The sequence below is a fragment of the Lasioglossum baleicum genome, chromosome 3 (assembly GCF_051020765.1).
Source record: "Lasioglossum baleicum chromosome 3, iyLasBale1, whole genome shotgun sequence".
In the NCBI taxonomy this organism is placed as follows: Eukaryota; Metazoa; Arthropoda; class Insecta; order Hymenoptera; family Halictidae; genus Lasioglossum; species Lasioglossum baleicum.
This window is the reverse complement of record NC_134931.1, coordinates 13,337,999-13,351,686: the sequence shown is the minus strand read 5'-3', so window position 1 is coordinate 13,351,686 and position 13,688 is coordinate 13,337,999. Positions and strand designations below refer to the sequence as shown.

The 13,688-nt window shown below is 42.5% G+C and overlaps 1 protein-coding gene across 1 annotated transcript in view; it reads right to left on the bottom strand.

The window, feature by feature from the left end:
• The window catches only part of LOC143221967 (amyloid beta precursor protein binding family B member 1), a 266,374-nt gene that overhangs the window by 101,717 nt on the left and 150,969 nt on the right, over positions 1-13,688 (bottom strand). The window contains exon 4 of the mRNA XM_076447713.1: positions 5,658-5,985. Within this exon, the coding sequence (XP_076303828.1) occupies positions 5,658-5,985 (328 nt within the window). The remainder of the gene's footprint in view (positions 1-5,657; positions 5,986-13,688) is intronic.

The window sequence follows — 13,688 nt, the reverse complement described above, 5'->3', positions numbered from 1 at the left end:
TTTCGAACGTGTTGCGTCTGTAAATCCCAAGTTGATCGTCGGGGAAGTTGACTTAGTGGTTCACCAAAATATGTATGTTACGAATAAATAAATAATGTAACTCTATGAACCGCATACATATTTAAATAAACATTTCACACCATGTTTTCATTCGATCATAATTATCGCTTAAGCCATTAGCCCATTCTTCCGAACATTCCGAGTTGATTTATTCGTCTGATTGAATCCGTGGTCCACCTAACAAAAGAATTCGGGGATTATTTTTGCACGAGCTCCATCGAATCGGTAGAACCTCGAACCGTGTAGCGTATCAATCGAAGTAGACGGACCGCCAGTGAATTCCTGCCGGAAACTTTGCGATTGAGAGGATCGAGCGGCGGAAATCTATTTACAGAATAGAACAATGGGAAAATAGTCTCTCGCTCGAGCTAAAGATCGCGTTTCACCGATCGTTCATTGGATCCTTTCAGCGGCAGCCATTCGCTAATTGTCGAATGTTTCAGGCTCTGCGAGTCCTGGGCATCACGGAGCGGCGCGGTGCGCGTCGCAGCGTTTCATCCATTCTATGTCTGCGGGCATTTAACCAGCCGGAACGGCGGCGGACTGAATTTGGGCAAGTCCAAAGGGAGTACCGAAGAGGCAGACGTGAAAGGAGTTAACGAAGGGTGAGAGGACGATGGGATTGAAGAACGAGGAAGTGGAAGAAGAAGCCACCTTTCAGGAGACAGGAATGCAGTACCCTGCCAGACGCCTGACGTTTCCTTAATTGCATTTTTATGCTCGCCCGGATTTCCGGTCGGAGAAAAAAGGACGAAGCCGAAAAGGCATCGCCCGAGAGAACGGTTGCCGAGGGTTGACGGGAAAACCGGCGCGGCGGAGACGAAGGGATTGCCAGGGAGGAGAACAGAAAGATAGGACGGATGAAATGGGACGGGCGAGAAGAGAGGAGTTTATTATCCCGCTGCTGGAAGAGGCTCCACCGGTGTCCATTAACGTATCTCGATTCAACGCGGACCGAGACAAATGAGACGCGCAATCGATGCTCTTTCGCCGCTGCCACCATTCTCTTCCACTTCGTTAAATTCCTGCCGTGGATAATTACATGATAAACATGAATTAATGGCCACGCTGAATGCCGTTTAAACCGAACACTACTGGACCTGGCTTAAGCAGACGCGGCTCCTTCTGCACTTCTACAGGGTTCATACAAGGTTCTTGTATTACGGTGGAAATTGAATTTCTTGGTCGTTCTCGTTCTTCATTTTGTAGTATTCTTTACTATCGACGGGAAGTGCGTTGATCCATGAATATACAGGATAGACCACGAAGCGTGATGAGCTTAAATTATTCTGCTGTTAGTGGTTCGATCGGAAATTTTGTTGGTTCAATAACATGGTTTAGGGGAAGTTTTAACCCCTTCTTCCAGAGCGATCAAGGTCACCTTCAGTGTTTTATAGGTAAACCTACAATTTTTCTACACCCAAGTTTTAGGAGATACCGAGATGAATTCGGCAAGCACCATAAAATGTATTTATTCTTCATCTAAACTAAGGAAACATTAAAAAATTATGTTAAAAAAAAAATATTTGTTATTATGCTTGCCGAATTTGTCACAGTATCCCCTAAAAGATGGATGTAATGACTCAGGAAAAAAAGGGTTGACAAAGTTCTCTTTGAACCATGTTATTTATTCGTTATTCCACTCGTATGAAAGGGATACTCGACCACCATATTGGATCGACAAGGAAATTAAGTACGTTTGAAGCGCTAAAAAGTGCGAGAGTTCTCAATAGATTTGAAGTCGGAACAATTCGAATCTGAAGTAGCCGACATCAAAGCGCTTTTATAATTGCCATTGCCGGCGAAACAATTTCGGCCATTTGCTAACACCGACTAACAAGAGGCCGGGGCAGCGGAAACTAATTACAGGAGTGTTCCGAGAATCTAATTTCGATATTAACGGAAAGTGGACTGGAGCGAGTGGCAATCGACGAAAGCGGATCGGTTCGACCTTTCGAAAATCTCGTTTGCAAGATTAACGTGCCGGGACGGGACTGTCGGCAATTCCAAACATTGCTGCTGAAAGATCCTCAGGACGAAGGAACTGGACGCGCGAACAAGAAAGAGAGTCGAGGAATTCCGGACCGTTGAACAATCGCACCGGAGCCCCTGTAACTATTCCGAGAAGCTTCGAATCGTCTATCCAAGTTGTTCCTTCTTGTTCGATTACGTTTGCCCCCTTGCTGCAAGTCTTAATTTACTAAGAACGGAATGCTCAGTCCAAGTATCGTTCCGCTTAAGAAATATAATTACTTCTTCCTACGACTCTACTCTATTCAATTGATCGATAATTTTCGGAATTCTATAATGTCTGCCTGCGATTGCAGGCAATGCAATTTCAGTCAACAACTATTACAAAATGAGGTCTGACAAAATAAAAATTTCAACAATATTAAACTCAGATTTCATCTGCTCTGCGCACAGGAATGCAGCTTTCATGAACAGTAGAGGTCAGCGAAATTCCACGTTTCCTGCAAAATGGTTTTTTAAATATGTACGCGCACTGCATACGTGGTAACCACGTGAAATCCTTTTAGCAGGGTTTTTTTAATAGTTCTAGTATGATATAACAACGTTATCATAACGCAGCAATTGTATCACCTGAAACTGTAGCTGTCATAACTAGGATTTTATGCAATCATAACAAAAATTAGTAGACTCAGTGCAAAACAGGAAAACATTTTTTTAAATGTATATATACTGTTGTAATTATTTTCAACTTGTGACAATGATCATTGCTTTCGTAGAATGCGAAACAATGTTATACGTTGTTATGAACGACCAAAATGAATTTTCTTATTAATAACTGCTGTGTTCAATTAAAACAAATTTTCGGTCACTTATAATTGTTATTTCTTTTAGCCAAAATAATTAATTTTTCAATCACATAGTTTTCGTGTTTGTTGAATGATGTTCTCAACTTAAATGAATGAGTGCATAAAAATTGTTGACTGTCCCGTTGGGTTCTTAACCCCTTGCACAACTATTTATTTTATGGCTGTAGTGATTCAACATTCTTCATCATTCAGAAATTCACAGAAAAAAGGAATTTCATATTTATTGTATGTGTATGTTTTTTCCAATGGTTATAATATCGACTATAACAAAATTGAATTTTATTTCGGTTTAAAGGAAATTAATAATATACAGATTTAGTAGACCCTGTTCACAGAATCTTCATCACGAGTCTGACTCGATATTATAGGGCAAGGGGTTAAACGTCACTATAAAAACGCTGACGTTATCAAAGCGATGTAATCGTCGTCGACAACAATTACTGCCATTTCGATCAGCCAGCTCCCGAAAGACGTGGATTCACAGAAAAATCCAGTCGATCGATCACCGTTCGAAAAAAGTAACGACTCACGACGCGACAACTATTCGACGACTTCATTCCGTCGTTCCATCATAATCGGAAGATGAATGGGTCGTGATTCTCTTTAAGGCTGCTCGATAGCTCGCCGGAGCTCGATAACAGGTTCAAAAGACAAAGGGGGTCGACGAGGGTCTAGGAACTAAAAGACGAGAATTTCGACCGGTCGGACAAATATACCAGCGGACGGTAAAACGTGAGCAGGGGCAGGGGGAGGGGGAGCGTGTAACTGCCGGAAATAAGTTCGAACTGGCTTGTAGCATCGGCCATTCGTTCCTTCTGTCCAAGCCCCTTTTCACGGGTCCGGATTTATTGAAATTTTATGCGGTATCCCAATGAGGTCCGACTCGGAAGTTTTATCAACGGCTCTAGGTGGCTGGACCTTATATTACTACGTGCAGAATCGTGGCACGGGGCGAGAGGAGGACAGAGGAGAGAGGATCGTTCGATTTCGCTTCACGAAGACGATCTCTCTCGCTTATTCCACTTCCCCGCGATTCTGAAGGGTCTCCTCGATGGAATATCTCAGTTGGTCGGGGATAAAAGAAATTCCGTAGTGGAAGGGCGCCGAAAGATCGGCTCATGTTTAAAAGCAAAAGCATAAAAATATCGACGGGAAAATGCCGGACAGTTACGGGGACGAATATAAATCGCGGATATTTTCATCTTCGTCCGGTGGATATTAGATTTGCCGTCGCAATTCGACACCGGGATATCGCTTCTTTTTATTCGAGGCTCGTTCTGGACGGTTTCGGCCGGGGCGACGATCTGTTCTACCACTTCTCTGAACGTGTCTTGCGTTACAGGGTGTTTCATGAAACGTGGTCTTCCACGTGCCGCAGGAAATTTTATTTTCGACTAAATTTTTCTATTAAATGTATCCAGAATTCGGTATTTATATTTCTTACGAATAAACAGATTTTAGTTTTTACTCCTCGTATAATAATAAAGTGGAGGGTTTCTCTTTTACGCGCTATCACATGTAATATTTAATTTGAAGATCAATATTGATTTTGAAGAAACAGAATTAAGAATATGTAAGAATCGATGCGTGAGGATTCGAGCGCATGTAGCTATGACAGATATGAACTGTATCCTGTGTTACAGGGTGTTTCATGAAACGTGGTCTTGCACGTGGCGCGGAAAGCTTTAATATTTTCTACGAAATGTTTTCTTCTACGTTAATGTCTTACAAATTAACAGATTTTATTTTTTATTCAATTGATGTATAATAATAAAGTGCGGATTATATAAAAATTTAATTTCAAGATCGATACCGATTTTGAAGAAGTAGAATTAAGAATATATACGACTTGATGACGATTCGAGTGTACGTAGCCATGGTAGATATGAAATGGTTAAAAGCATCCGCCTCGCGAATGTATAAATAAACGTTGCATTGACATTGTATGTGTTCCCGCTAGCGGAGTTGCCTCCAACTTTTTCTATAAGAATCCTACATCTCTCGATATTTAAGAAAATGTATGTCTCTTGACAGTTCTCTTGACACTTAACGCCTTACACCCTGCCAAAAGAAGTTTCACTTCAAAAATAGTTCGAAATTTCTGTTTATTGTCAAAATCCGTTCAAAGTGACCATTGCAGTCTCGCGGCACACAACAGCAACGATCTTCATCGATCGAAAATCAGTCGAGGTAGTCCCGTCCTTGGGTTGGCACGCGTCCGACGTAACAAACTGCCCCGGTGTTTCCCTGACCAGCGTCGTTTTGTGTATTAGGTTTGTCGTGGTGTTCCATCGTCGTCTGATCGACTTGTCGCAACATTAATCCGTCACGTGAAGACTATTAATTCGCGGTGCGCGTGTATCGTGTTCCCGACAATTTGTCACCGTCTCTCGTATAAGACTTCTTTCGGTGGTGTCATTAAAGCATCGATCGTGAAACGACGACGGAACCTTCCGAGAAACCTGATAACTCCATCACGGTATCAGGGACACCTGGTACATCGTTATTCCGGGCATCGCACGGACCACGTATAGCGGGCTACGGACACACAAGGTCCCAATCCCGTGAAAACACGAGCTGAACAGAGTAATCCCGCGTCTCGATCCCGGATGCACCCGGCGTTCATAAGCCGAAAGTTTCCCGGGAAGATTACCGGTGACCGTCGCCGGAAGAATCGAACGCCGCGGTCACGTCGGTCGTTCGGTTTGACGACGAACGTGATCCGTTTAATGCCCGCTCTTCGAAATGACGGCTACTCACCCTAGGTTATGGTTGTCCGAATTGTCCGGCGCGTCCTCCGTCACAGAATCTTGGGTGAGGGGACCTTGAGTGACGTCAACCCCCATGCTGCCTAGATCCAACGTGGCGTATGTTCTGCGTGCCTGCACTCTCGTGCCACCACCGCCGCCGGTCACCTCGCCGCCTCTGTCACCGCCAGTGACCTCGCCACTTCTGCCACCGTTGCCGACTAATTCCTGATAGAGCTCATCGTACAACGAGCTGCCGTTCCCGTTGCTATTCAACGCGTCGTCCAGCCGGGCCGGGTCTAAGTGGTAGTTTGGGTTCTCGAACGAGAGCAGACCGTTCTCTGAAAAATTCAAGACATGTCTCTTGCAGGTTCGCTCGTGCCTCCGAGTGTTCTGGGTAGCATTGGGTTGTTGATAGGTAGCATACGTACAGTGGCGAGCATATAAATAGGGAAATTGATCCGCAATTATTAGGTGTACAGAATGTATAGAAAGTAATGGTCACATCCATTCTAGTGGTGAATCTACACCTCTGGATCGGTGGACATTTGTAAGAGGAACTTGCCGCAAAATGTTTATAACAAAGAAAATTGTTGGTGAAGTTGCTTTTTACACCAACACCTTCCACTCATCCAGTAGAGAAAATGTTTGGAAGAAGCCATACGTCGCAAACAAATAGTTACTGAGATATAAGTTGTTACAGTTTTTGCAACATTTGATTGTATGGAGTTATACGTATAGACAAAAGCCTACTCAAAAAGCTACAGTCCACACGACCGCGTCGATGAGACATAAGTAAACGAAATTTAAAGGAACATTCGTCGCTAGGCCCGTACCAAGTGATCGTCTCCCTGACCATTCGGATTATAAATTTGAAGTTGCAAAATATGAAAGAATACCTTATATCCATTGTTATAAGAATATTAATCCTGTATTATACGAATTTAAACAATTTATACGAAATAATCGAAGATGCATGGAATACATAATATTTCAATCGATCGCTGCATTCGACTTATTGATTTTATGCCTCGTCGTTGTGCTGAAATCATCAAAATGAAAGGTGGCCCAACAAAGTATTAGTTATTATATTATATAGTATTATTAAATATATTATTTATATTGATCACATTGTGTTCAAGATGCGCGCGTCAAGTGACGTAAGACACTAGCCGCCGCGCGCATACCGTTAGCGAGCGCTGCGTCGCCTTACGTTCGACAACCAATCGTAACGCCCGAGGAAAGAGCATCCGGTTGATCGACCGAATTATTGGCTGACAGAATATCCAGATCCTTCGAGAAGGATCTAGTCGTTCGAAAAGGAAGTCGGTTTTTATGTCCTGTCAGTCAATAAATAGAGCAACCGCATGCTCGTTCTTGTCTTCTTCGCAATCGCTTCTTCAAACGCGATCGAATTCGGCTTTATTCAAACGGCCACGCGGAGATCACCTTCTATTCGCAACTCTGCTCGAATAGAACAGCCTTATTCAAACGGCAACGATAAAGAGAGAGATTCCTTCGCAACTCTGCGCGAACAGAATCGTTACTTGTAAACACTCTCGCGTTCTTAATTGTAAAGTGACGACTCTTAAAGGAGAAACAAGTAATTGTAACGTGAAAGTTCTTTATTAAAGTGAACGTACAAAACACGTGCGCGTTACGTAATCCTAATCATCTCCTAAATCCTTTACAAGTTAACGCGAACTCGTTCATCTAGCAACGAGTAATTCGAACTCGCTTTTGTTCCAATCGCGAACACATTGTAAAATAAAATACATTCAGTACATAAATTTGTATTTCCATATTTATATTCTCCCCAAAAATTTTCTTATTTTAAGTTTCGTATTTAGTTTACTAACAATTAACACGTTCGCTACCAGCATTTGTTTCGTTGCTTACCTTCCTTGTTCGAAAGTTTTATTAAATTGCAACGTTCCCAATTTTGAATTATTAAAACAGTTTAGCAGAAGAAAGTCACAGATTCTCTGAAAATTATGCATTCTACTATGACTTTAGACAACGAAGTGCATAAAATGAGTTTCACTGTTTTTAAGTGAACTGTCAGATGATGGATGTCACAGATTTGTGACGGTGGTAGCGAACATGTCAAGCTGAGTTAATTATCAAAACTTTGTGCAAGAGTTAGCTTAAGGAGTATACTCGTAATATGTGCAAAGAGAAAAAGAGACATAATAACTACAACTTCAGAAGAATGTGGTGTACATTGACGATTTCCCTATTTATATGCTCGCCACTGTATCTTATTGAGAAACAATCAACACAAAGCACATATTATTTGTCACGATATTGCGTCATATTCTTCGAAGAAGTCACGAGTGTCAAAATACTTATATGCAGCCATATACAGGGTGTCCCAAAATTCCTTTAACAGTCGAAAATGGGAGTTTCCTGAGATCATTTGAAGCATCATTTTCCTTTGCAAAAATGTCATCCGCGGCTTTGTTTAGGAGTTATTAACGAAAATCAGAGCGCGACCTAGACGTGAGTTGGCACAGTCGGCCAATCGACAGTTAGCGCGCCGGGCGGACTGTGCCAACTCACGTCTAGGTCGCGCTCTGATTGGTCCGTACTTTTCGTTAATAACTCCTAAGCAAAGCCGCGGATAAGATTTTTTCAAAAGAAAATGTTGCTTCAAATGATCGTAGGAAGCTCCCATTTCCGGCTGTTGAAGGAATTTTGGGACACCCTGTAGTTGTGATTGAATGCATGTCAGCTTGAAAGTGCAAGTGTTCGAGAAAGGTGTTCAATCGATACGATTGCAGTGGGATTTTACGTATTTATCTAAACTACTAATTATAATACGCAGAATGAAATACAAGTATGAATCTACTTTATAGTGTGTGCATAGTCTACTGTTTCATTATTACCTTAATGAAATACAAAATAGAAATACGCAGAGGGAGTATGGAATTTCATGAAAATGAAAATGTATGAAAAAGTGTACTGGATCAATCTTTTAAGTGTACTGGATAATCTTTTTCTTTTAAGTTTAGTTCTGATTCGTAACCCCCACATAGATCATACTAATTATGCAAAATCGCATCAACTATCCCCAGTCTCCCCATCCATTCCAATATGCCTCGTTGCACAATCCATCATCCCACCCATCAAAAGTAACAGAAAATATTTCTCGAGGCGTTACTACTTTGTTCCCGGGTAATATCCGCTATTCAATATCCGGGGTCCCACTGTTTTATCCTCGATAGCCATAAAAATATCATGAACCGTCGTCGGAGCATTCGTTCGAGACCTTTCCGGCCACGGAGTTTGGTGTCCGCTCTGCGACGACGACGGGCGGTTCTACTTCGGGGTTGGATCTACTCGGTGCAACATGCGGTCCCGTTGCGTTGCGTCGTGACGGTGCATCGGGTAAAACATATTCCGTAAGAAGAGAACGCGTAGGAAGTGGAGAGGGTCAAGGTTCACGACTCATAACAGGCTTGGATAGGTGTAGTCAACGTCGACGGAGGGAAAGCGTGAGACGCCGCGCCGGCACCGGGGGCTCTTTAGTCGTTTTACGAGCGGCTGTAGAGAGGCTACGTACGAAAAAGCGACAAGAACGCGGCGCGAAATAACCTGGCCGATCGATAGCCTTGCCGCCTAGTGCCGTTCGTGGAAAGGTGTGCTCGAGTTTTACGATAACGAAAAACGTCATAGCATTGGTCCTCGACGTATCAAGATAAAGCTGCTGGACGGAAATAAATGAACGGGAACGAGAATAAGGGAGGCCTGTGGGACTGTAAATACGGAGTAAGGCTGGACGAGAGAGACTGTTGGCGGATCAATCGCGCCGAGGTCTTTCGCGAAGCTGGAAGCTCGAGAAGTTCTTGGATCAAATTGTCGCATCGCGTCGCGCGTCGTCGGCCGATCGATCAGTGGAGATTGAAAGTTGCTGGAGAAAGCAGATGCAGCGCGTGACAGACAGCAACACCCAGCAGATTGTTTGTGATCTTGATTGTCTACTCACTGATGCTCCTGAATAAGACGGCTGTCGCTAGAAGCACGTTGCACAGAAACCGACAGAACGCGTCCATGCCGACGCGTCACCGGTCATATTGTTACAAGAGATCGGCTTGCCCCGATAATCGTGAAATCACGCCAACAGCACTTATCGACAAGCTATTGGCACATATACACCCGGAAAATACACGGTCAAATAGAGAAAGGGAGAAAGAGAGAGAGAAAGAGGGACAGGATCGAAGAAAGAGCGTGTATGTGCGAGTCCGGGTGCCTAAGTTGAATCTCCTTGGCCTCCTTTGTCCCTTCCTTTCTTCCTTCCTTCCTTCCTTTCGCTTATCCTTGACACTCCTATCTCTTCTCGGTCTATCTATCTCGTTCCTACTCTCTGTATTGATTCAACCGTAAGCTTTAAAGCTCTCGGATTCGAGAAGTCGCCGGCTCTCGCGGCCAAAGGGACAGGCCGCGTCCCATACAATCTCCTTCACGACAAATATTTTACTGTACGCGTATCTGCTTCTCGGTCCGACCTGCGTGGATTAGATTCGTTCGATTGAAAGCGATTGCTCTTCGCGAGATTGTCAAACGATAAGAAATTACGGTTCTTTAATATCTGCACTATACTCCCAACTCGGTTGTTATTAGTCATTATTAGATTGCGGATTTATGTGCAATGTAAAAATTGTCTGTGTGTTCATTTCAAGTTGTAGGAGCCACACAGACATTTATTCATTTTATTGATAACTTTGAGTTCAAAGTAATACAATTCAATCCAATCTTTTCGTAAATGCATAACATCCACAGTCCAATTATTAACAATATATATGACATTATATCAAAATAATGTTTATATTCGTTTCTACAAAAGTACTCCACCACAACCAACATTCAACTACCGATACAAAACAGAATAAGTAGACTGCGGATGTTTATGTAAAATAAAGAATCACAATAACAAGAGCGAAATAAAAATTTCTTTCTTCTTTTAATTATCTGATTTAGCTGAAACCAATACGTTGATGTCTTTAAATCTTTTTAATATGTCCACTGCTTTAAATTGTGCTCATCCAATTTTGTCATAAACGCATATAAAATCCGTATTCTAATGATAAGCAATATATTTTGAGAGGTAGAGTATAGCTTCTAGTATGGTATAGATAGAATCAGACGAATGATAGCATTCCTGCTTTGTCAGAGCTCATTCGGTGGACAAAGACTGGTAAGAGGATCGGGGAAATGACCAGTTGATTAAAACTCTTGTTCCCAGTCATGGATCATAATTCGATGCGATTTTTACGTGACTCCGGGAAACAAGGGACCCAGTGTCGATAGCAAGGTCCATTAGCCGATCGAATCAGCTCAATGAAACCTGTTTCCACGTTCCTTTGACGCCACTTCTTTCTCGTAATTCGGTATTTGTTGCGACCCTCGCCACGTTTACCGCCCATCGAACCCCGTGATTCGAGTCATATTTCCGTAAAGCGCAAGAGGGTAATCGGCTTTCCTCCGACTTTCTTTGACGTTGCAGCGCGATCGAGACCGATAATTCCACCATTGTTTTGGAGTTTCTACAAAGTTTTTACTCGTCGCACAGTGGGGTCGTGGACCCGAAAACTTTGCTGAAACTCGAAATATGAAAATTCAAGGATTCATGATTGTCCGTCAGTAAATTATTATTAAGAATCTACGTTCCAGTACGTCCCGCACAATTTTGTTTTTGCGAACTGTCGAGAATTTATCTAACTTTATTGCTAAAAAAGAAAAAGTAAAAACTTTTCTGCATTTTTTCAGAAATTCAATTTTTTTAACGAGCGGTACCATCGCGATGCAGCGTGTCTCCCGATGAAAATTAATATTTATATTAATATTTACTTATTAAAAAGTTTCGTGATGTTTAGTATTAAAATAATAAATTACAGTATTTCTCGAACGAAATTTGAACAGTATTTAAGCATCTACAAACTGCTATACATAAAATTTTGAGAGAAGATTTTTTTCGACAGAAAATAACAATCATTTTGATTTTTTAAATATTAAAATGCATTTTTGATTTCATTTCTCCAGCAAGTTAAACGAAAAAGAAAAGAAATTGGAAACTGAAGACGTGTCATTTTGTGATAATAAAACCGACCCTCATTTCCCGCTGACCGCGATCATCTTATTCTCCTTTAATATCGGGAGTGATATTTTATGCAACACCGGGAAGCAATCTAATATTTCGTTTCACAGAACACGGCTCCTAATTATCCCGGAAGTGGAAGAAAGTTTGCCAATTCGGGGGAAATATTCAAGGGGATGAATCACCGACAGGGGACTCCGGTGGCGACAAAATTGGCTCGTGTCGTTGTCCAGTTGCGTTATATGTGTGTCCAAGAGTCGATAAAGTTAGCTCTCCGCTCGTCGGGGACGGCTCGTCGAATGCATCTCGTTATTTCGACCGGAAGCAGCCCGAAGGGACAGCTGAAACTTGGAAGTTCGACGCCGGAGGAACGGGCTGAAACCTCGGCGAGAAGTTTACCCGCTGTCTCCGAGAACCAGAGGGAAAGTTGCGTCGGAAAGAAGAGGCTCCGAGCACCCTTTAAAACCGTGGCACGACGCTTGTCGATAATGCATTAGCCGGCTTCCGTGTCGGTCTAATGATTCCAAGAAAAGATGTCGAATGAATCCGAGGAACTGAGGAATAACGGATATCGGGAAACTCCTCCCCGATCCGGCTATGAATAACAAATGCGTTCAATGTTCCATTATGCGGTTTTTACGGCGGATATGTGTTCAGAATGATCGATAAACTCGAGGATCGATAAGAAGCTTAAACAACTAAGGATGAATTAAAGGATAAAGAGTCTACAATTTAGTTTGCCGAATCGGAGATACTGGAATAATTGAAACGACTTCTCGTTTCACGGATCAATAGTAGCCCCGAAGCTGGAAAAGTCATAGGCGACTACTCATTTTATGATTCAATAACAGACACGGGCACTTCGGAATTGAAAAATAAGGTAAAGTCTAGACTTTCGAGTGATAAATTATAGATACAGGAATAATTGAACGATGCTCTCGTTTCAAATGTCAATAACTGGTGTGGAGCTTATCGGGTTGAGGTAGAGAGTATAGAATTTGCTATAACGAATTGCAGAGAGATTGTGAAAGAGTTACTGTTCAACGTTAAGAAATTGGATAAAGTGTCCATTATTGGGTGGAACGAGCTAAAGGTTCTAAAGCCGTGGATTATGGGATTAGGATAACGTGGGAAAGTGGGGAATATCGGTCAGTCGGAGTTAAAGAATTTCTAAAGGATTCCGGAATTGTATTTCGAAATAACCCAGCGTGTATTATTTATATATTTTGACACTTTCTCGTTATTTTTATAAAGTCATGTAAAACAATTACTTTTAGTGCTGCGTAAGTGTTAAATGGAACCAATTGAAAAGTTCGGCGAATCTTTCGGTCTCTGATTCGAAAAGTAACATTGAATTAATGGTTTATCGAGGAGCACCGTAAGCTGGCGGGAAGGGTCCGAAAGATTTCGTTAATTCCGAAGGGAGGCCACCGGGATGACTCAGCGCGAGGGTGGAGCGCCTGTGTGCGACAAATTGGCTGGCGACGTCGTCTTGCCGCATGCTCGTTATAGGTATGACCGACCGGAGTGCAGTTGCAGTCGCAGTTGCAGCTGCTGCGGCCTGTTGGAATGAATCTTGTTACCTCGCCCTCGTGGGAAGGGGATGTGGGAGATCAGTAAGAAAGTGGGTGGAGGTACTTAAACGGCGGGCTTTACACTTTTAGCTTGCCTTTCGCGTTAGTTCCGCTGGATAAGGAAAAGAAAAACGAGGATATAAGGCACAGGAAAGTTATTCAAACGTGGCTGAGCTCACGGCGCGGGGCTGCTGGCTTGATCGAGATCTTCTTGACATAGTTAAACGTGCCGCTGCCTACGCGAAGTGATATAAGAATTTACCATTTTGTTAATTACCGTCGTTTCTCAATGTATACTCTTTTCATATTACGAATTCCCGACGAAAAGATTGATAAAGTTTAATCACATTTTTGCTTCGTTTGAAACGGATTT